Source organism: Marmota monax, unplaced genomic scaffold (genome assembly GCF_021218885.2).
Source record: "Marmota monax isolate L192 unplaced genomic scaffold, Marmota_monax_Labrador192_F-V1.1 WCK01_AAM20220418_F8-fsc00091, whole genome shotgun sequence".
Lineage (NCBI taxonomy): Eukaryota > Metazoa > Chordata > Mammalia > Rodentia > Sciuridae > Marmota > Marmota monax.
This window is the reverse complement of record NW_026692434.1, coordinates 6,114,511-6,139,204: the sequence shown is the minus strand read 5'-3', so window position 1 is coordinate 6,139,204 and position 24,694 is coordinate 6,114,511. Positions and strand designations below refer to the sequence as shown.

Sequence of the window (24,694 nt, the reverse complement as noted above, 5' to 3'; positions counted from 1 at the left end):
AGACACATTTAAAACATCTGTTAGGCATCAGATTTATAAACAAACATGTAGCAAAAGAGAAATCACAAACCTGCTTGATGCTTCCCCTTGTTCTTTCCTTCAGGTGCGTGCAGACAGAAGAGAAATGATGATAAACCAGTGAATACATTTACAGCACTTGATAATGGCCAAATTGGAGACTGGGGAATCAAGTACTTTAAGTAGCCCTTTTCAAGTACAAGCCACAAAGGCATTCACTTATAATAAATATACTCAACTTTCCAACATATGTTCTTTGTGGTACAGATCTGAGATAGCACATTTACTTAGCAAATCCAATACTGCCCACATATCGCCCAAAGCTCTTCATTAACCAAGGTTATTCATGGGTAAGAAAAAGTGGTTCTGATCCGACTGGCATTAGAAGGTTGCTAGTTACAAAGGAGCTCCAGTCTCTGTGCCTTAGGGAGACGTTTGAGTTCTAAATTTGAATTCATTAATCAGTAACTGTGGCCTTTTACTTCAGCCACTTGTTGAGGTAGATTTTTTTTTCTATAATATAAAATATGATTTCGCTTGGAATAAATAAGATACATAAAAAATGTATTAAAGTGTCGGGCATGGTGGCACACACCTGTAATCCCAGCAGCTCAGGAGGCTGAGGCAGGAGGATCGTGAGATCAAAGCCAGCCTCAGCAAAAGTGAGGCACTAAGCAACCAGTGAGACCCTGTCTACTAAATAAAATACAAAAAGGGCTGGGGATGTGGCTCAGTGATTGAGTGCCCTTGAGTTCTATTCCCAGTTCCACAAAACAAAACAACAAAACAAAACAAAACATTAGAACTCTTTTAGTCTACTGTTGAATAGCATTTTTAATAATTCATGTGAGCAAATTCAGGTCTAGGCAGCACGGTGCAGAGTCACCACTCCTAGCAAATGAGCCTTGGGCCTCTGGTAGGCACCTCTCTTCCCTGGGGGTCTTCGTATTTGTCATGACTGAATGGGAAGGTCTTATGTTAGAATCTAACTTCTGACTTCTTAAGGAAACTTGTGGCATCCCTGGAGTTTGATAATTCCTTACAGCTTCATAGAATATGTCTGACTCATCCTCTAAAATAGCACATTTACCCACGTTTCACCCTTTGCATAGCTTTTGCTCACTCTGAGAAGAAAAATCAAGGCAAACCTTTCCTTCTATAAATCCTTCTGTCTGAACAACACTTTGAAGTAGCATCTCAGATCTCCAAGGTGTACATAAGAGACATCCAGGCCAGAAAAAGAGAGAGTAGGAAACTGCTGGTTTGCACCCCTGGCAGAATTGAGTGGGTGCGGCATGTCCCCGCTGCCTGCCTCTCTCCCTGACACCTCTGTTTCTTAGACTCTTTCATCCTACTCCTTGGGAGGAGCTTGTGGAGTCACAACGTCCCACTGTATTTCTAAAACTGTGGGGAAGCAGAGCATGGGGCTGCTGATTTTCAGTGATAACTACCATTGCTGCTGCTGGTGATGATGATGTTAGTAATGTGTTCTTTCCCCTGACTTCTCATTTAAAATTGCAGCCCCTGATACTCCCTAAATTCCTTATTTTTCTTTCCTCCTTAGCACTTTTTGTTATCTAACATGTTTTGTATTTTACTTTTTAATTTATTTCCAGTATCCATTGCATATAGACTTCCTAAACCCTGAGGTTCAATCATGTTTGTTTTTCTCTCCGACTCCCCAGTGCCTAGAACAGTGCCTGGCACCCAACAGGTGTTCAGGGAATGCTTGTTGAATGGATACATAGAAAAACTATGTTTCTCTCCAGAAGTTCTTAGCTGCTGATAAAGGAAGGGCACTATAGAAATAACAAAAGCTTTGCTGTTTTTCTTACAACATTACTCCGAATTCAATAAGCCAGCTAATTATAAATGTAAAAATATCCCTTTAAGTCATTGTAAATTATTCTTCTCAAGAACCTAGAAGCCTGACTAGGTTTTCTTTCTAAAGCAAAGGTTCTGAATACATTAAAATTGTGGGCAAGCTTTTGACTTTCTTTGTGCAATGAATATTATTCTTGGGGAGTAGCCCTTAAGTTCCATCACAACACCAATTGAAAGAACAACAATAACATCAATAGCGAGAGCGATGAGAACAAGGAAGTATCAGTGGAAAGAGAGATGTTCAGATACCCAGGTTTCTATAAACTGCACTAGAGACTGCTGGCATTCAGGACATATAAATGCTCTTCAGTAAATGGGGTTGAGATTCAGAGGTCAATGAGGTTACAGGGAAAGGTGAATGAGGACATGGGCTGAGGGGCACAACAGGACAGAGGGGAAGCAGGCACAGATGTCGATTCTTCTCTACCTCCACTCCCATTTTAAACGGAAAATATCAAAGGAAAAGAAAAAAATGAGGAGTAAAATAATAACTGATGCAGCCTGGGTTTTCTAGGCTTCCGAATGACTTTTAATCCCAAACTGCAGTAAGTGGGATAGTCACATATGGCAATAGACCACTCTCTTCTGTTATTTGAGAACCCTTTATCAGTTTTCCTACTAACCTTATTCTTTTATCTTTATCTAGAATCTTTAAGAAGATAAGAAATATAATGTCTATATAATTCTCATTTTTACTCATATTCCAAGAAATAGATGACACAAGAGTTGTGTTCCTTTTTTTTTTTTTTGAATTTCTATACCAACAGCTTGAAAGTATCTACTATTCAATAAAAGGACTTCAACTAAATTTCAAGATCTAAATGAAGAAAGGAGTCTCATCTGCACATTCACTCAACAGCATCCAGGCTTCTGTCCTTGATAAGGTTCCATCCTTTCTAAAATCCTGGAGCAGTGTGGGAAGGAAGGGTGGGTGGGGGGTGTTTCTATGACTATCTCTGTCCCAGGTGCTGATGGTTTTAGCTACTGACCTCTAGGATATGTGTTCCATTAGCACTTAGGAACCACCTTGACAGCTCTTGTCCTTTTCTTTGTGGGTAGGAAAATTGAGGCCCAGAGCAAGACAGGAAAGTCACTTAACAAATCCTGTTAGTTAATGATTGGGTTGATGCACCCCAACACTAAGCATGGTGCTGCCTCCACACAGCAGCCATGCCCAGAGGCAAGACATGAAGATTTCTGCTGCCTCTCTCCCTTCCCAATCAATAAGAACATGGCCTTTCTGAGTCACAGTGGTGAGCCCTTTGAATCCCATGAAGCCATTGAGACTAAGGTTTTGTTGGGCTATGAAGGTAAATGGCTAGTGCCATAAAACACTAAGCCAGATGAACAATCTACCTTTGGAACAATCTAAAGGACTGACACCTTGGATCAAGCTGAGGGACTCACAGGGAGTCTTTGTCAGGACTTACTTGCTTTGCTGCTTCAGCGAGGGCTTCTTTAATTAGTTGGCAATTATGATTTAATATGTGCTCTGTAAGCTGAACTGGAGTTTAGGACTCTAGGACTGAGGACTTTTTAAAATTAAAGATCCTTGTGGTAATCCTTAATTCTGTTCAAATGTCTCAGGTTCTTTCCTTCTTCTAGGTACATGGTAGGGTTATACTTTCCCAAACCTTTGAGTTTTGGCATGACTGGATGATTGGCTCTGGCCAATGAAATAGGAATGTCAGTAATAGTATGACTTTAAAATCTTGAATGTTAGTTCCAAATTTTAATCTGATTGGTCCCATTGCCTCACTTAAAATTTCTAATTCTATTGGACTTCAATTCTTCTCGTTCCTTTTTTTTCCTGCTGATATTAGTTTGATCTGTAACTGAAAGCTCACGAACCACCCTATAAGTGGATCCAGATGAGCAATGACTTTGACAGACTTAAATATGCGGCGATATATTGCTCTCAAGGCATTCCCCTCCTGAAGACAGGTGATAAGTAGAAGATAAGTAATTTGCTTTCAGGGACTGTGATGCTCTCCTTTAGGGTTCTGGTGGACTTTATGAGATGAAAGAGCATGAAATAGCAGAAAGAAGTCTATATAAAAGTTTACATTCCTTTACTCTTTAATCCTGGCCTGTGCATGTGAGGAATGATACTGATTCCATACAGTTTTGTGCTTAAGTTGCTAAACAGGTATAAATCTCTTTAAGAGCAATAGAGAATAACAAGCCAAAAATTGACATTCTCTGTGTATAAGGTTTGTTTAACAAACTTGAAAAGACTCAACTAAAGCACCAGCTGTCACATAGATACCTACTTGGTGGGGCTGCAGGTGTGCAAGGCCTTCAAGTGTGGCTTCCAGGTTGCAATGGAAACAGATTTCTCATCAGCTGCATAACTACGCCAAACACACTGCATGTGGCACACGTAGGGACATGAAAAAGAAAACAAAAGAGAATAGGAAATAGAATGACATAACAGGCGGAATATTAAGTTATGCACATTAAGAATTTTTTATTTGGGCCTGGGGTTTTAGCTCAGTGGTAGAGAGCTTACCTAGAATGTGTGAGGCACTGGGTTTGAATGTCAGCACTATCTATCTATCTATAAAATAAAGGTCCATCAACAAACTAAAAAAGTCTTTTCTTTGTCATATTTATCCCTAAGAAAAGCCCAAAGGAAGAAGTAGTCTACTTTGGTATTTTCAGCTGACTGCTGCACAGATTCTGCTACATCAAAATAATTTTCAAAACAACTTGCATCAAAAAGCGAAAGTGCCAAAAAGTATAGCATAACTCAATTTTTGAATTGGTTAGGAAAAAAATACTATATTATCCAAAAACAAAATCAGCAATGAGTAACTCATTCAATACATACTGATATCCAAGATACTAGTTAGATAAACTACCTGAGCAGAGATATGCATTCCAGGGAGTGTCTTTGAGCAATATTTGAAAAGACAGAGGCAAAGAATTACCAAAATCCACTATGCAACTATCGAACTAACTAGTAAACTAATGACCTCCAGGGTATGTTAATGATTTCATTAGTGAAGTCCCTGAAGATGAACCATAAAGTAGTTCTATTGCTAAAAATGAAAATAGTGATAACCAGAACAGAGCCAAAACAAGATTGGGAGGGATGTATCTCTAGGAATATAAGTGGAAAACACCTAAGGGTTTAATATCATGAACTAAGAATATGTTTATATCTCTGTGATGTAAAAACATAAGCTCTGTCTACTTCATGCAATCATTCCTGACATTCATAATATGAGATATTTTCATATGATCCTTACAATCAAAGTGTGGATTAAGATCCCCATTTTGTAGATGAGAACAAAAGTGCTCAGATAAATGAAGAGATTTATACAAGCTTGGTGGGGTTGAGACAGCACCCCCAGTTGCCTGGCTCTTGGTGACAGTCTTCCAGTGGGGATTTTACTAAATGCTTGATCACTGTGGTTGAAAGACTTTCTATTTGAACTGTCCATTTGAGAGACTGCCTGAGCTTACTTTCCCATGTAGAATTTGGTAAATTTATCCCTTTGCAATGGCCCTGCAAGCATCTTTAATGATCAAATGTTTGCTCCAATCTCCTCAGAGAAAAGTTTTTATTATGATTCATTACTCAGAGTATTCTATTTTGTGTGGCAAATTCATTTAAATGGGTCATATCCCTGCTATATAACCATCAGTCATGATTTTGAAACCTACAATGAAGGAAAAAAGTGATCTAATTATATTCCCTTTCCTGAGCAGCATATCATTGAATAAAAGTAAGCTGAATAAAAAGTCAAAAATTGGCACAACTACTTTGAAAAACTGTCTGGAAGATCTGTTAAAGTTGAACATATATAGTTCCTATGATACAGTTATTCATTCCTAGGTAAATACCTAACAGAAATGTTTATATATGTTCACCAAAAGATATGCACTAATTTCTTCATAAACTAAAGCTGAAAATGCCTTAGATATCTATCAGCAGTAGCAAAAGCAGGAAATTTGTGGTATCGTCATGCAATTGAATACTATATGGTAATAGTTTACTCTAACTATGCTCAACAATATGGGTGAACGTCATATGAATAATGCTCAGTGAAAGAAACAAGACAGAAATGAATACTTTACCATTATGTACAAAAACCAGGGAAAACTAATCTATCCTTAGAAGGGAGCCCAGTGGCTACCCTGGTGCAACAGTGACTGAGAAAGGGCACACAGGAGGTCATGCTCTGCTTATCTGAGTGTTGGTGATGCAGGGTGCAGAGTTCTTGTAGGAAATGTGGTCTTTTCTGCATGCACATTATACTTCAGTAAAATGCTCAGGAAATGACATGAAAAATTAGAAAAATATATAGTAGAACCTGAGGGACTATTTTATGTTTCCAAGAAAGGTTTTTGTATTTTCAATCAGGATTCCTTGCCTGAAGCTTCATTCTCATGGCTCATGTTGATTTAACCAATAAATCTATGGAAATTTGTGGTAAGCATCTTGACATCTTATAGACAATAAAGCAATTACTAGCCTATCAACTTGAAATGATAGTTTTTGCAACCACATATACAATTTTTAGGGTGACTAGAATAATCAATGAAAATCCATTGACTTTGTTATTGCAGCTTCTGTAGTGGTGAGGCCTAGAGATCCTCTGATGCTGTCAGAATATAAGTGGTTGCTTTAGTTAAATAATTTCTGTAGCAGGTATGATATATATGTGAGCTCTTGATATCCTAAAAGCAAAGCTCATGTAGAACTACATGTATACAGCAGGGTCTGTGCATTATCTGAAACTAGTGGAAAAAAATCTAAAACATCAATACAACAAAAAATGGGACCAAGGCACTATCTGTTAATGTTATAGAGAATTGGGGCCAAAAGAGGCTATGCTGAGAAAATTGAAGATTTTTTTCTTTTCTTTTCTTTCTTTCTTTTTATAATAGAACCTGGCTTCTTGCTCTTTTTAATAAAATTGATCTCAACAGCTAAGCTCTTTTTCCCTTCATTACTGTTCTCCTAAAAATGCCTTGTAAATTAGGGGTACAGAAGGGGCAAGTGGCATCTATTCCAGGGATGATATTAGTCAATGTTAAAAAGGCAGAGAGAAGTGTAACTCCATTGCTCTAAGAATTCTTAATAACTATGTCCTGCCCTCCATCTCAGCTGATTGCTTCTAGTAGCTGAAATTCAAGTCCACATTTGCAGGATCCAGTACCTAATGTTCCTACATCTTAAAACCTAAATCACATAGTGGTTGGCAAGAGAAAAACAGCACTTTCCCATGGCTGATTTACATGGTGTATCTACACCAAAGGATAAGTTAACAAGAAGAAAAGTAAGAACCAAATTTGCTAGTTATCAATGAAGGTGGTGCTCTAGGTAGCTAAAAAAATTTGAACTTTTTTTCTGTGATCAAAAGTACTATGTAATATAATTCAGCTTTGGAAGTATTTAGTTGCTCTATCTGAAGTAGCACACCTATGGCAAGCTTGACCATTTCTGGAAACAGTTCAGAAGGTTTCAGCTGACCATACAAAGATATATTAGTATGGAAGTTATTTTTTTTCTTTTTGGTAATGGGCCTTGAACCCAGGGGCACTTAACCACTGAGACACATCCCCAGCCCTTTTATATATATATTTTTTATTTAGAGACAGGATCTTGCTAAATTACTTAGGGCCTCATTAAATTGCTGAGGCTGGCTTTGCACTCACGATCTTCCTGCCTCAGTCTCCTAAGATGCTGGGATTACAGGTATGTACCACCAAGCCCGGCTGTCATTTCTATTTTTAAGAATCCCTTTTCTTTTTAAAAATTTTTTTAGTTGTAGATGAACACAATACCTTTATTGTATTTATTTATTTTTATGTGGTGCTGAGGATTGAACCCAGTGCCTCATATGTGCTAGGCAAGTGCTCTACCACTGAGCTACAACCCTAGACCAAGAATTTCTATTCTGAAGGATTATGCTCATACTATTATTTCTTGATTTTTCAGTTTTAGGCATCATCAATTAACTTCCTATCATGAAAGATAATAACATGGCCCACTTATATGCCCCCTTCCCCTCCTCTCATCCTTACAACAATTTTAGTTATTACTTAGTGTTTTCATTATTGTAAGCATGTAACTATTCTTCCTAGTTTAGAAATGTAACAGACTATAAATACTCATTCTTTTCTCTATAATTTTTTTTTGTTTTTTTTTGAGTTATCACTGCCCTATTTTAGTTTATTGATTTGATTTTATGTAACTATTACGAAGACATTCCTGCTGTTTCCTACAGAACTATAAAATTTCTCACGTCAAATGCGTGGTAGAATCTGTCAGTTCTGTTTTTGTGTGTCCTTGAAGATCTTTCTCCTGGATCACTCAGCCTCCTGCTCACTCTGCTACCCAGCCTGCTGTGCCTGTTGCCATGGGGGGCTTCCCGTCCTTATTGCTGTAGAGATGGGACTCTTATTCCCTGAATCTCATGTCTCTTCCTCTCTTGGTTTATCTTCTTCTGGAAGGACAGTCCTATCCAGGTAGTTTCTTGGGCAAGGAAAAATAGTAGGTAAGTTTTTGAGATCTTTATGTCTAAAAATGCTTTTGTGCTACTGTTGTTCTCCATGACTGGTTTGGCTGGGGATAGAATTCTAGGTTGGAAGTAATTTTCCTCCATAATTTTGGATGTATTATTCTACTGTCTTCCAATTTTAGAGTTACTAATGAGATAGATATTCAATGCCATGCTGATTCTTGTTCCTGTGGATATGTCCTGCTCAGAAATCATTTAGGATATTCTTTGTTGGAAGTGTTCTGATATCTCATTATGATAATCTTGGTACGAAGTTTTTGGTTTACTGTGCTGGGCATTTTGTACACTCTTTTATGGTGGCCACTTCTGACACCCAGTTCTGGAGAATAATGTAATATTTATCTGGTAAAATCTCCCCTCTTCAGTTTTCCTGTCTCTATTTAAGGTGCCCTCTTGGAGATTTTCACAATCTTATCTTCCCTATTATTTTTCTCTGCTGTCATTTTTTTTAACATATGGAATTTTTTCCTGATTCTATTCTTATTTATGGTCGAAGCACTAAAAAAGATGTATAGTCTGTATAAGTGGCTTGAGCTTATGGATTGGCAGCCTTACTTTAGGATAACTTGGTAAAGATTAAGTTATGCCATTAGAGGAAGCCAGTTTTTATATATACATGTGTGTATATATATATATATATATATTTTTTTTTTCTTTTAGGCCAGTTAGCATCCTCAAAAGCAACATTTTTTAGTTGACTCCTTTAAGGAAATGAATTCTATCAGCATTGATTTCTCAAACTTTTATTCAATTCCCTTGCTTCTGTTTCTAGGAAAACATCTTCGCTGTACCCTGAATTGGTCCATCTTCTACAGAGGCAAAACTCTGACATGGGTTGGGAGAGTCTTTAAATGTTAACCCCAAAGCTCAAAAAATGCCTATATGAAGGTGCAAAGTTGCTTTTTCAAAAGAGTAATGGATTTGGATTCGGACAGCAAGAATTTTGGTCCTAGATTTTCCTAGGCTTATCTTGAGGATCAAGTAACATTGTGTATTAGAAGTACTCTGCAAACTAAAAAGCACTTCATGAGTCTTAAACATTATTAATAAAAGTTGTGACATTTGGGCAGGTATTCAAAACGTTACTGAGAGCTGATTTCTTTTCCCAGACTGCTCCACTTGAAATGAAAAGTTAATTTAAATGAATCATGCAAAGATATTGACACAGCTAAATTTGCTGCAAACTTCTGGGGTTTTAAGCTTTTCCCTAAAACCCTGAAATGCTGGTTAATTTAGTTCTATCACCAACCAAATGACAAAGCAATCTGGGCATCTCACTTGCCCTTGTAGGATGAGAGTGGCTCTGGCTTAAAACAAATGAGATTGCTTTGGGTCTTGATGCTTTGTATGTTCAGCAAATCAAGTCAGGTTTATTGGGTAAGAAAATGAATGATCAGCAAATGAGGCTTGCTTTTCAATCTAGTGCATCCTTAAAAATAAATTTCTACGAGATATAATCAAGGCCTAAAGCCCTGAATTCTGTCCAAAAACTACATCAAGGAGAAGCAATGAATTAATAGTCATATTATTCCTATGTATAATAAATAAATAAGTTGCATTTGAATGAGCGAGCAGTTACTTTTTAATTTAGTAAATTCTATTTTGATTTATGAAACTATGATTATATTTTAAAGGTGTTCTTCAACACTTCAAGTACTGTATTTTCTATTAGTTTCTGCTTAAGAACAATATATACTTTGGAAATTTAAGTAAAAAAAATTCATGATTTTGCTCTATTTTTATCTCAATTTTTACAAGTTTAATTGCTGATTGTGATATATGTTATATAACCAAGTTCCATAAAGTAAAATTCTAAGCCTCCAAGCAAATCTGTTCAATCAGCATCTTCTCCACCTTTTATAGGTTACCTGTGCTGCAGGCCTTGCCTTAGTTAGGCTGTGGACATATAAATGCCTTGCTCCAGTGATTTAATGCAGGAAAACAGCAATTTATTTTTAAGTTCATTTGGAAATTGTTTTTGCACAGTTTAGTAGTTGATAATGACAAGTCAGATCAGAAAAGTTCCTGCAGTTTTTCTCCACATATGTATTATGTAATATGGTATCCAATAGTCACTTAAAGCTATTGAGCACTTGAGAAGTATCCAGTACTACAAAGGAATGGATTTTTTTATTTTAATTAATTTATATTTAAGTAGTTACATGGAATCTGTGGTTATTGTATTGGGCAGAATAGCCCTATAGCATCACAATTGATATATGCAGAGAAATTCCTACAATAGCTCACTTGCTAACAGAACAGTTGATATTCTAAGAGGTTTTAAGATGTAAGAGGTAAGATGTGTTATTGGCTCCTTAGAAGGACAGGGTTTGGTGCCCAGATGGAAGCAAGAAACCTATCAAATAACCTTTCACTCACAGGTTGGAAACATTTTTCTAGAGGGAAGGGATATTAAAGAGAAGAATATGTAAAGAGAAGATTTTATTAGAAGTGTGGCTAAGTGCTAAAGGACGAAAGGCTCCGAGTTGGGGGCTGGGTGTTTTGTGTGTGGCCTCCTTTCATTCTGCTGATCTTTGTTGGGTATCAGCTCATACATTCTTAGTATTTAGGGGATCTTTTCCTTTAAGAAAATTAAGTTTTCTTTCTCTTTTGTGCTCTTTTAAAGCTGGAAATTTAAAAAAGTAGACACTCTCAGTGGTTTGTATTAGAAGTCATGTGGAAAGATCCATTTTTAGTCAATAGTTGCAGAATAGGCCGATTTCACAATTAATGTTCTTATTTAGCCATTAGACATGAACAGATCTCTTTCATGGTACAACCGATGTTCTCTCCTCCCTCGTTTCCCTAGCTCCTCCTGTACTGGAGGTATTGCAAGGCTAAGGGTTCAAGTGGTTGCTTCCTATTACATGAAGACAAGCCTTCAAGTACCTGGGACTGCCATCCCAAACACCTCCAGTTTAGAAGTTCTGGAGCTTAAGTCCTTGGCAGAATTGGGAAAAAACTTTAGATTGTAGAATTATCTATAATTAAGTACCAACTTCACATTATGAGTCTGGCAAAAAACATATTTTGTGATTCTTAACCTGGTTCTAGGATGGTTCCACACCCAAAAGATATGGATAGCAAGAGGATAGCTCATTTCTTTTAATGCTAAAGCAAATTCTGAGTTACCGTAAAGAAAACAAAATGCTTAACAATCAATATATGATGAGCTAGCCTCAAGTAATATGCTTATTATTTCATATCCTCCATCATGGATGTAACCCATAATCCCACCAGCTCTTAAAATAAGATAACTCTTTCAAGTGATTGCCCTAGACAACATTAAAAGCAATTTCACGGGCACTAAACTTTGACGCTCTAAACACATCTGTTGTTCTTCAGCCTGGGCATACATCTGGCTGGAGGAAGCTAACTGTCAAGCAGGGAACAAGGCCATGTTCTGTTTCATTACTTAATGATCAGTTATGTTTCACCAATCATTCATAAGACACATTAGGTCATTCCAGGAGAAACCAAACTGCTCATTTCTACATGGTCTTGCTGGTAAGGTTAATTAGTCTGAATAATGCTTAGATCATTTGCTGAAAAAATATATTTCAGTTGGGAGAGAGGAAATACCTGCCCAAATCCAAGACTGTTCATTAAGTCCTGACTTTATTTTTTAAAAGGAGACAAAATAGTAGCTCTACAAAAAACAAAGAAGCACAGAGATTTGAAAATGACCCATCCAGCACTTGTGGAGACAGATGTTGTGGTCTACCTATTGAATTGCCATTTACCTGAATGAGGTTGGCAGCTGGATTCCTTCTTTTCTCGAAGTGTTTCTGGCGGTGCTGTTCCTGTACTTTTAATGCAAAACCTGAGCCAAGAATGCCCTGGAACAAAATATAAAAATAGCACTTTTAAAAACAAATTTCAAAAGTACTGTTAAATAATACAAGTATTTAAAAAACTGCTAAAATGAGTCTGAGAAGACAAACAGTGTGTAACTTGTCCAGAATAAACATGTTACATACTAAAACAAACACTATTTATCTCTATTATAATAGCGTCAGCTAATGGCAAGTTGTTAGGCAACATTGTCAAGAGATATAACAACTTCTGTTCTTTAGCAAATCAACTAGGGTTTGCCTTTTTCTTGGCTTTGCTGATATAGTAATAGGCATCATAAACACAAATATAATTTGCTATTAAATTTTTTTTTTTGTGTGTGGCCTTCTCTGTGACATCTCTTTGTGCCTAAATTGGAGTGAGTGGTCTTATCTAGTGATAGCATTTTGAGGACATGAATTCTGGATTTTGACTTTGAGAGAATTAAAATCTTGCTGCTGTGGATATGGGAGGACTTTATCCGTTTGACAAAACTCTGAAGTTATATATTCTTGATCCATGAAATGGGGGAGGGTGTGTTTCAAGTCTGTCCTAGTTATAATCCTTCATGATGCTATAATTTTACAAATAAAGTAAAAGAGAGTGGAAAATTATCCAGATGAGACAAATAGGCACTCAGTTTTGAAGAAAGAGGTTTTCCATTTTGCCTGTCTATATGATAGAGACACGAGCATGGGTCATTGCAAAGCACACTCTGTTTTTCCTGTTTTCATCTCACACTATTAGCATTCCTTACCTTTTGGTTTTGGCTCACCTATTCAGATTTTGGGGTTAGTAAGATTAGTATGTTTATGTTAGTTTTTGGCTAGTTTTCTTTCTGTCTGCTTATCATCTTGATCTGCCAAAATCCTGGTTCTTTGATGTTCCCCTCTCCTTTCAGTTTGCTTTGGTCTAACATTTGTGAAATCAGGATGCTTTTCATCTCAGCCTTGCATTGGCTTTCAGAGATTGCTTCATTCAGTCTCTGGGCTTTGTCTATACTCTCAACTTTATTGGTATGAGACTTGGAACTCCACTGCTTTCAAGTTTGTGGATTTTATTTGCTAGCTATAAATTATTAGCTTTTTATTAAACTTCAAGGAGTCTAACCCTTAGGTTAGAGATGGACATCTTAGAAGCACTAAGTCATTATTTGCCATAGGTAAGGAATGGTTGCTTTCCTTTTCTTTATGTTTTTTTAAAGTAGTTCAAGGATGATACAGGCTGTCTGGAGAGGTGGTGGGTTTATTTCATCTCTTGGAGGTGTTAGTTAAGTTTTGACTGGGTGACAGTTTGGCTAAGATATTTTTGGGCTCTAGATAGCTTTTAACCTTCCCCTTATCTTGAAATTCCACAATTCTGAGTACATCTGTGACAATAACCAGACAATCAGTAATGCAATCATGTTTAAAATACACAATTATAAAATAATACTATTTGCTACTAATGAGCAATGACCTACTCCATTACTAATTAGATAAATGACTGTCCTATGTAATGAGCAATGACATCATAGGTTCTGCTTTCCATCTCTTTTTTTCAGTGCATGCCTCATGCTGTCTAAGATTTCCATCTCATACAGGTTGTGATTATACAAACTAAGCTTTAGAATAACTTGGTTTCTGTGATCTGGTTTGCAGATTTAAACAATATTTACCTCCACTTGGAGGTTATACAAATGGCTTTCCATTTCCAAATCCAGATCAACTCTAGTCATTTGTAATTCCTAATTTTTTTATTATGTAAAGTTATTTAGGAAAAATTGATTTATTTTCCTTTTAATGTTACTGTCCATGCAGTATAAACATATAAGAGAATATAAAACCTCAAAATTTATAGCACTTATTTATAATATGTATTAGATGTATGTACATTATATATATATTGTATATAACCAATTCTTATGGAACATAAGATTTTGTAGAAGTTGAATTAACAGCCATAACTGCCAGTTTTGAGCACTTGTGTAGTTATGAGTTTAGAAAATGAAGTCAGGCCTTATATGGCACAACTTAAGTATCTACCAAACAGACTAAAATTTGCTGAAAGTCATGTTGGCTTTGCTTAGAAACCTATATTAGTAGGTGGCAACTGTTTGCTACATATCTCTTGCGTCAGATTGTACATTACAGCAGTTATTAAACCAGGTCTGCTCACTGTCTCACTGTGGCTCCATTCCAACTTTCTTCCACCTCTCTCTAAGTATACAGCTCAGTGCACCTAAATATAAGTCTTCTAAGTAAAGTCTGTTATGATATATATATATATATATCTATATCTATATCTATATATATATACACACATACACACACACACACAACATGGCTTAATCTTTCAACATATGTGCTATCCCTTCAAATACTGACACCAATAATACAGATTCTTAGAAACTGAGTTTTGTTTTCATTCATTTTCTAGGAAAACAAGGCTTAATTTTTTAGGTTTTAAGTTTTAGTACTAGTCTGAGTAGTGCTACATAAATACTAAGTAGAAAAAATGTTTTGCTAAACATTTTAAATATTTATCCCTCCTTATCTTCCAGCTTAAATGAGCCTAATTTGTATCCCACACTTGGAAAACAACCTCTGCCAAAAGACTTTTTAACAGTTGTTAATATTTTACTATATATAATAATTATATTTGTTAATATTGTTAATGATTATAGAGGTTAATATTTATTTTTTGAAAGGTTAATGTCCTGAGTCAAACAGAACTAGTCCTTGCATTGAACTTATTAGCTGAATGTCTCAAGCAATTCAAACTGCAAAAATTTCTTCATCAGTAAAAAGATACCTGTAGCAGGAGTATTAGTGGGAGGGAACCCAAAGAGGAGAGAGACCTGCTCATCAGGGTGATGCCAGGATGCAGGGGCTGTCTCTGTGAGCTCTTTAGTCTAGGCATAGAGAGGGCCTCAGAAGAAGTCACACAGGATGACCTGTATGACTCTCTGATGTGCAAGACACTCCTTCAGCATTGAAGGTAAGATGGGGACACCCTGATCTTCAAGTTTACTGGGTGGGAAAAGCCTGAAACTGGAGTGATCACAATCCATCTCTAACTTTCTCAGCAAAATGCCAATGTGTCCTCCTAAATTTCAATCAGACAACACTGTTGGCTGGCAGGTGCACATAACAAAATGATAACTCAGCACCTCCTGCCAGGTTGCAGTAAAAGATCCATAACAGAGGCAACTTTTCTTGGCGTTGTTAAGAAATGTTCTGTTCTGTGTGAGCAAATTCTTCAGGTTTCCTGTGTTACTTTAATTTGCATATAAAATTGTAATCATTTTACCAGAAACATTCCCAGGAATGGCTAGTCTCTGACCTTTAACCTAAGAGCAACACAGCTTAAACTCCCTGCAACATTTCTAGAGTTTCATTATAGGGCATGAGGCATTTCACTTTGCTGGAGGCAGCCAGCTTCCAGGGGCAGGTTGACCCTAACACTACTTGGCCCCAGGTCTTCACACACTTTGAACACTTAGGTCTGCTCACTTCTTACAGATATTCTTTTCCTTCCTTTGCTGTTAACCTTTCACCATTTCTCCCCATTGTAGTGTTTGTTCTATCACTTTTCCTCTATATTTGTTGTTTTTAATCCTTAAAGAATTGTGAAACTATATGGGTCATTTTATTAGAATGATGAAGAAGACTAGATTATGAGTTAGGTCTCAAGTGGCTTTGCTACAAGACAGCAGATACACCCCTGTCTATTTAATTACATCTGCTATCTATGTTAGCTAAGGGTAACTATAAACACAAAAGAAGCAGATATTTGGGGCCATTATTTTAGGAACAAAAATCACAAACTGTGTTTCACTGTTCTTAAGTTATTTTCCTGCAGGAATCTAATTGTTCAGTGAGTCTCTGCCCTGTTCTGGATTGTTCAGAATGCTAGAGGATTTGGCTTTGGATAAGTGAATTTATTTATTTTTTTTAAAATTCTCTTTGATGTCATCATCTTGTAGGAAACATGTCTTTTTATATTCATGAGGTAAAGGGAAGTAGCATTTAAGTTTTCTTTATAACAAGCCCTTGTCTTACATTATCATATTGGTTGTTTTTTTTCCCTTTTTTTAAAAAAATGTTTTATTTGTTCTTTTTAGTTATTCATGACAGTAGAATTTTGACATCATACATATATGGAGTATAACGTCCCATTCTTGTGATTGTACATGGTGTGGAGTTACACTGGTTGTGTATTCAAATATGAACATAGGAAAGTTATATCTGATTCATTCTACTATCTCATAGTGGTTATTCTTCACAAAATTTCTCTGGGTTCAATAATTCTTCCTCCATTGTATCCATGCAGAAACATATTCAAAGTCACTCCTTGAACTGAATTATGTTCCCCCTAAGTTGATATGTTGGAGTCTTAATTTCTAAACCTCAGAATATAACCCTATTTGAAGATAGGGCTCTTCCTGAGGTAATCAAGTTAAAATAAGGTCATTCAAGTGGTCCCTAATCCAACATGACTGATGTTCTTATAAGAAGAAGAAATTTAGACATGGGAGACATAAAGATACAGGAAGAAGATGTCGTCGTCCTCAAGCCAAGGACAGGGTCCTGAAACAGATGATTCTCTCATGGTTTTCAGAAGGGACTAATCCTTCCAATACCTTGATTTTAGATTTCTATCCTCCAAGAACTGTGAGACAATACATTTCTATTATTTAAGACAACCAGTCTGTGGAAACTTGTTATAGTAGCCGTAGCAAACCAATATAGTCATATAGTATGTGACAAATAATTCAAACTCAGGTCTAATGCCCAAGCATGTGCACAGTCTTTTAAATCTCTTTTCTGTGAGTTTGAGTGTTCTGAGGAAAAACCAGCTGGTCAATATGGAGCTGGGCACTGGCTGTCAGAAGGACCAAGAATGCCCTTTGCATTTATTAACAGGAAAGGGAGGATCCCCATGAAATAAACGGTGGAGCTGAAAAGCTCCCTCTGACCCACTCCCTTGGCTTTCTTTGGAGGGTTGCTCTCAAGTTTCTCCTTGGCAGAGACTGTGCCATGGCATTTGTGTGTGTCTGGAGGACACGACTATGTTCTTCAAGTTCACCTGTGACTACCACCTCAACACTCCATTATGCTGACTGCCTCCCTCACCTCCCAGGCAGAGGGGACAAAAGTTAGAACTTGGAAACAGAAACTATAATATTTCCTTCAACTGCCAGCAAAGAAACAAGAGGATAAAATGATCAGAAAAATAAACTTCATTCATTAAGTAGAGAATAATCAGAAACTTGTGGGAAGAAAAACGTGTTCTTCATTCTGATAAGATGCAGAAACAGCTCATTAAGAAAATCAATGACAGTGACACAAAGAATAAATCACTGGACACATTTAAAACCCTTTGAGATCATATGTTTTTCTTTCAAATGAATCTCCACTTGTGCATAGCCATCTATTTAGTAGCACATGTTGTAAACCAAATCAAAACAATCAGTTTAAAATGAAGACATCTTTAAATCTTCACAAATATTTAAAATGTTTTGGGGGCATGCTGATTGAAAAGGTGATGCCATCTGAATTATTATTTGATCATAAAGACCTAGCTGGTATTAATGTCTAAGTGCTTCTGAGGGAAGACCATATTTTATAAATTATCCACCTAGATATATTTAGAAAAGTCAACGTTATATTAGAAAAATTAAATTTGTCAGTGACATAGATATGTTCCCAAGCATACCAATGTGTGAAAGCTGACTCCACTAAACCTCTAAGACCTAATTGAAGCTGCTTTATTGATGCAAAGATACTCACGGCAGGAAGTGCAAAGAAAGAAATGCCAAGGAGTGCAAAGCCCGCGGAAAGCAATCTTCCCAGCCAAGTTAGGGGAGTTTTGTCTCCATAGCCAATAGTGGTCAATGTAATCTAAAAACAAAATAAACAGAACTTTCAGCTTAAGTACTTGAGAGGGAAGTTAGGACCCATGAACAGGAGACAAAGCAACATTTCCACTAAATCATTACTCAACAAGTCTTGTTGGCGCATTTTATTGCTGTGCTTTAATTTTCCATGACGCATAACAGAACTTTGCTTTGTTTAAGGAAAGGAATAACCTACATAGTTGTTTCTCCCATATAACAGTTTTCCATCTTTTCTAAGTGTATTCAGGGAAAGGTTATTTAAGTAAGCAGATAATCATCAGTGATACAGAAATGATAGCACTGCAGATTTAGGACTGGATCAGAACCCCAAACAATAATTTATGTTAATTAAGGCTGTCCATCCATTACCTTGGCAGGCACTTCCTGAAGTCTTAGTGTGTGCAAGGTACATGTCATGATTTGTAGTGGAACAAATATGAGAGGTACACAGTTCTTGGCCTAAGATATTAAGGGAGGTGTGTCACACACAAATAATTAAAACACAAAAATAGGGCAAAGCAGGGATGGTGATGGAGGCACAAATAAACTGCTGTGGGATTTTAAGGACAATTGATTGTTACTGGCGTGGAGGTTAAATAGGTTTTACTGGGGAGATGTCGATCATGGCTAGGTTTTGAAGGAGGGGTAATATTTTGAAAGACAGAAATGATCAAGAGTGGCCTCTGGGGAGAGGAAACAAGTGACCAGCGGCACAGCGGTGAGAACATACAGGACATTCTGAAAAGTATAAGTGGTTCTCTGGGCTGGGGCATGGTGGATTTGAAAAGGGTTAGTGACTTCCTCAGTTTCTTCCATTACTGTTTTATAGTTTTCAGCATATAGGTCTTTCACCTTCTTATTCAAAAATTCCAAGTTTTTATTTCATTTTTTTGATGGCTATTGCAAATGGCAATATTCTTTTTCTTTTTCAAATTTCTTTTTCAGAAAGTTTGTTGTAAACATAGAGAAGCTAACAATAGAAGGACTGTGGGGTGTGTTTATTTTGTATCCTGCAACTTGACTGAATTTTTCATTGTAACAGGTTGTGTATGTGTGTGTGTGTTTAATCTTTAGAGTTTTTTTCCTACGTATAAGACTATGTACTCAGTAAACAGTAGTACTTGCACTTTTTCCTTTCTCGTTTGGATGGCTTTTATTTCTTTCTCTTACCCAATTGCAAGGACTTCCAGTGCTATAATAAATAGAAGCGGCAAGAGTGGGGCATCCTTGCTCTGTTTTGGATCTTAAAGGAAAGACTTTCAAATTTTCACTGCTGAATATAATGTAAGCTATGGACTGTCATGTTTGATCTTTATTATATCAAGTTACCTTTCTTCTTTACCTAATTTATTGAGAGTTTTGATCATGAAATGATACTGATTTTTTTCAAAGGCTTTTTCTGCATCAAATGAGATGATGTGAAATAAACTAGGCACAAAAAAACAAATACCACATGGTCTCACTTAAATGTGGAATCTAAAACAATTGAACTTAGAAGCAGAGAGTAGAATGGTAGTTACCAGAGGTGTGAGTTGGGGAGAATGAAATGTGTTTTTTTTTCTTTAAAGAGCAGTTGCACAATGTTGTGAATATGGCTAATTATAGTGCATAGGATATTTCAAAATTGCTGAGAGTAAATATCAAAATTCTCACCAAAAATGATTTGAGGTGTTTGAGGTGGTAGATACATGAATTAGCTTGATTATTATATATTATATTCATAAATCATAACATCCCTTGTACCTCATAAATATGTACAACAATAATCCATCAACATATAACAAAAACAAAAAGCATTAGTAGAACAGGGGGTTAACTAGATTTGCTCAAGATATCTTTTTATTTTGGGTTACCATTCTGGGGATCAAATCCAGGACCTCATACATGCTAACCAAGGTGTTCCACTGAGCCACATCCTCAGCCCCAGGAAGTGTCTTTGAAAATGATAATCAAAGCGTGTCTCTCCCATGGTCAATCAGTTCCAGGGGCCCCTATAGCCCTAGAACAAAGTCCCAGCTCCTCTCCAAGGCCTTCAGGGTTTTGAATGATTGGGCCTCTTCCCACTTCTCAGGCATCTTCTTCCATCACTCTCCATCTCATACTGCATCCATTAAGCCTGCCCTGATGCTCATCAGCACACTGATCCTTTGCTTGCCTCTGGGTCTTTGCACTTGCTATTTTCTTTGTGGATTTCTCTTACTCCCAGGTCTCCATTCAGGTAGCTGCTCAATTGTCAGCTCCACAGAAAGACCAACTCTGATTAATGGGTACAGTTGAATAAGAGGAGTAACTTCTAATGTTTTATAGCACAGTAGAATAACTAGAGCTTTCAATAATCAATAAAATATTTTAAAATATTAGAAAGGATTTAGTATGTTTCCAACACACAAAAAAAGATAAGTGTCCATAACAACAGAAACGGCAATTAACCTGCTCTGATTACTATACAGTGAGGGTTTGTATGTATGTGCATTTGCTATATGTCAATTAAAAATAAAAACAAATCTAAAAATGACTATCCCTGATCACCTTATTTAAGATTTTTCCCTGCCAATTGTTCCCTAAATCTTTACTCTGCTCATTTTTAAAAGATTTTTCTTTTTAAAAATAGTTAATTTATTTTAATTAGGTATATATGACAGCAGAAAGGATTTTGATTCATTATACACAATTGCAACACAACTTTACAATTCTAGGGTTTCACATGATGTAGCTTGGTGCCACACGTGCAGTCATACATGTACCTAGGGTAATGATGTCCGTCTCATTCCACTATCTTTCCTGCCACCATGCACCCTCTCTACTTTCCATTCTCTCTGCCCATCAAAGTTCCTCCATTTTTCCCGTGTCTGCCCCCTCCCTGTTATGGATCAGCATCCATTTATCAGTGAGAAAATTTGGCCTTTGGTTTTTTGGGATTGGCTTACTTCGCTTAGCATGATATTCTCCAACTCCATCAATTTACTGGCAAATGCCATAATTTAATTTTCTTTTAATGCCGAGTAATATGCCATTGTGTATATATACCACAGTTTCTTTATCCAATCATCTATTGAAGGGCATCTAGGTTTCTTCCACAGTTTAGCTACTGTGAATAATGCTGCTGTAAACATTGATGTGGCTGCATTACTATAGTATGCTGATTTTAAGTCCCTTGGGTATAGACTGAGGAGTGGGATAGCTGGATCAAATGGTGGTTCCATTCCAAGTTTTTGAGGAATCTCCATACTACTTTCCAGATTGGTTGCACCAATTTGCAGTCTCACCAGCAATGTATGAGTGTAACGTTTACCCCACATCTTTACCAACATTTATTGTTGTCTGTATTCTTAATAGCTCCCATTCCAACTGGCGTGAGATGAAATTTTAGAGTAGTTTTGATTTGCATTTCTCTAATTACTAGAGATGTTGAACATTTTTTAATGTATGTGTTGATCAAATTTTTATCTTAGCCCATTTATTGATTGGGTTGTTTGATTTTTTTTTTTTTTGGTGTTAAGTTTTTTGAGTTCTTTATATGTCCTGGAGATTAGTGCTCTATCTGATGTGTGTGTGGCAAAAATTTGCTTCCAAACATGTAGGCTCTCTGTTCACCTCATTGATTGTTTCTTTTGCTGAGAAGAAGCTTTTTAGTTTGAGTCCATCCCATCTATTAATTCTTGATTTTATTTCTTGAGCTTTAGGATTCTTGTACTCTGTTCATTTTTACTTATAGATGATATCAATATCTTAAATAGTATATATTGATTAAATTTACTTGTTCGCTGGTTTCCCTGCTAGAATGTAAAAATCATGTAGGCTCTGTCTATGTCTTGCTTACTGCTGAATCCAAGCACTGTGACTGGTATACAGTAGTAGTCACTCAATAGATATGCACTGAATGAATTAAAAAAACCTTAGGTGGTGGGTTAAGAATTCTGTTTCCTGTTTTAAAGCAAGGAAATACTTATGAAAGGTTTTTAAGGCAGTGTACATTGAAATTGTATTGGTTTTAGAAATTGAAATTTTAGCAGAAAATGTTTAGAATGGGTTGGAGCAGGGAGAAATGAGAGGTGGAGAAAACAGTTAAGAGATTGTATGGAAATGAAAAGTAGAGAGACATGTTTAGGAAGTTCAATAGAAATACGTTTACTGCATGTCTGGGGTAAAGGGAAAGACTAAAAAATGACTTTAAAAGTTCAAGTGGCAAGATGTTTGTGGCATAAATAAAAAATACAACAATGAAAAAGAGAAGGTTTTAGAGTAAAGGTGAAGAGTTTGTTTTTGCAAATAATGGTTTTTTAAATGTCAGTGTGACGGATGTAGTCAAGTCTAGCAGGAATTTGAGAACGAGAGCTTGATTTTGAGAAAGATTGGGTTTGGCATGATATTTGGGTTTTGAAATCTGGCACAGAATGATCCTTGAAGCTTTGCACATAAATGACATTACAAAGTAAGAAAAGAAAAGGTTCAAGGACACCGTAGGAAAGAGATATTTATGGGATGGAAAAGAAAGAAGAATATCGTTCTTCAATAATAGAAAACAATTTAAAAAGCCTATATCAATGAAACCCTACTGGAAAAGAGAGGGACTGTCACAAAGGATCAGGAAATTCCTGATGTTACAGAGTAATAGGGAATCAAAAGAATGAAGATTGAGAAAAGGTACCAACATCTTGGGGATAAGCAGTCGTGAAGGAGCCCTGAGAGTGATTGCTCATGTCATGCCATCTTACCTGGGCTTTGAAGGGGAGGGTACCATTCTGAGAGACAGAAACGATAAAAGGAGATAGTCTCCAGGACATGACCTTGCAGAAGCATTCAGCTGAGCAGGAAATCCTTCCTAGGAGAACTTTTTTTCTCTTCACTTCCATGTTTTTTCCTGTGTTTCTGGTAGCTCATCTTCTGTGGCTCCCTCCTACTCCTTTCCATCTTTGGGCATTGGATTCCTAAGATTTGACTTTAGGTCTTTTAAAGATTATTCTTCTTGGACTTTCTTTTTTTCTTGCTTTCTTTCTCTCTCTCTCTCTTCCCAGGTGATCTTAAATGTTCTTATGGATTTAGGTACCATTTTTATGCTGAACCCACCCGATTTATATTTTTAAGCCAAGCCACTCTTCTGAGTTTTAAATTCACACATCTGTTGATATTTCTATTTGGATATCATAGAGTCATTAAACTGAACTCCTATTTTCTTCCAGTCTGTGAATTCCCAAATGTTTCCCCTTTCATCTTAATCAAGAGTACTACCATCCATCCAGTGGCTCATGTCAGAAGCCTCACAAGCATCCTTCTTACTCCTTTCTCTGGATGCCCCCCTCACTGAAATAATCAGCAAGTCCTGTTGTTTGCTTGTATTTATTTCAGTTATTGCAAATTCATTCCATTCTCTCTGTCTCCACTGCTACCCTGGTAGGCCAGAATGTTACAGTATCTGCTCTCTGTTTTTATTCTTGTCTTCCTCTATTTCCTTCTTTATATACTTGCAAGAAGTACCATTTTCTTATTCTCCTCAAAAAATCTTTCAATGGTAATCTGTTGAATTAAGAAGAAATTCATCCTGGAAAGGGGCTGTAAGGTCGAGAGGGCATCAAATTCAAGTTGACAAGAGGCCTCTGGAGTGGAAGAGGTCATCTGTGGTCAGAGAGATGGAATTTGTCAAGTTAATCATATGTCACCAGAAGTGTCAGTATGGGACCCTTGATTTCTTTAAGAATGGGGAAAAAAGGGACAATTTTATTATAGATTTCTAATTTTAAATATGTGGGAAAGATTTTAATCTGCTAAGTCTACTATACCTTTTCTTCAAAATATTTTTTATAACAGCCTATTAATAATTATCTACTGAAGGTGAAATTTCATGTTTTGGTTACAGCAAAAATGTTATCTTTCATGATTTGAAAGACCTAAAAAATAACACATCTGAGTTATTCTTCTTGGTTCAAGTGCTGACAGTGTAGCAGCCTAGGGTCCCGCTGGCTGGGTGAAGACTCTTCCTACCTTCTCCCTGTACTCTGGGCCCAGCTTTTGGGATGACCATATTTCAGAGTGCAGAAACCTGAAGAGCCAGCAGCTGATCCCCTGACCCCCTCAACTTCTTTTGTTCTGATGTCGCTAGGACAGAGAATTTCTTGGTTGACCGCACAGGGGCCTTTTGTCTCTAGGGTAGGCCTGGGAAGGATTTGGCAACAGGTGGAAGTTTGTCTCCTTCATGCCAAGGAGGGAGGTGGCGGGAGTTGCCTTTGTTTCTTGCCCAGAGAACGCATCACTTCACTTCTGTGGATGCAAAGGGGGCAACTGGGCTTCGCTGTGTGAACTGAGAGCACCAGACAAATTATGAAGTCTCTAAGGTGCACTTAGAATAAAAAGATGTGAATCTTCTCCAGGAATTCACAATGACCCATCTGGTTGATCTAGCTGCCAGCTTTCTAAGGCAAGGACCAGCTGCATTCAATAAAGCCATCTTTGGATTGAGCCCTGCATAGAGATGACCAATTTTTTTTTTGTACTTTCAGGTGAAGCTTCCCTTGAAGTACCAGTAAGTCTCCTTGGGCCAGTACAG

General features: G+C 36.9%; 1 protein-coding gene across 2 annotated transcripts in view; it reads right to left on the bottom strand.

The window, feature by feature from the left end:
- Kcnq5 (potassium voltage-gated channel subfamily Q member 5) overlaps nucleotides 1-24,694 on the bottom strand; it is a 550,965-nt gene that overhangs the window by 63,470 nt on the left and 462,801 nt on the right. The window contains exons 6-9 of one of the 2 annotated variants that reach the window (XM_046443014.2): nucleotides 18,047-18,157; nucleotides 12,182-12,277; nucleotides 4,176-4,270; nucleotides 71-97 (exon numbers count right to left, since the gene is read on the bottom strand). In XM_046443014.2, coding sequence (XP_046298970.1) covers nucleotides 71-97; nucleotides 4,176-4,270; nucleotides 12,182-12,277; nucleotides 18,047-18,157 — 329 coding nt within the window. The remainder of the gene's footprint in view (nucleotides 1-70; nucleotides 98-4,175; nucleotides 4,271-12,181; nucleotides 12,278-18,046; nucleotides 18,158-24,694) is intronic. The other variant, XM_046443015.2, reaches the window with a different exon arrangement.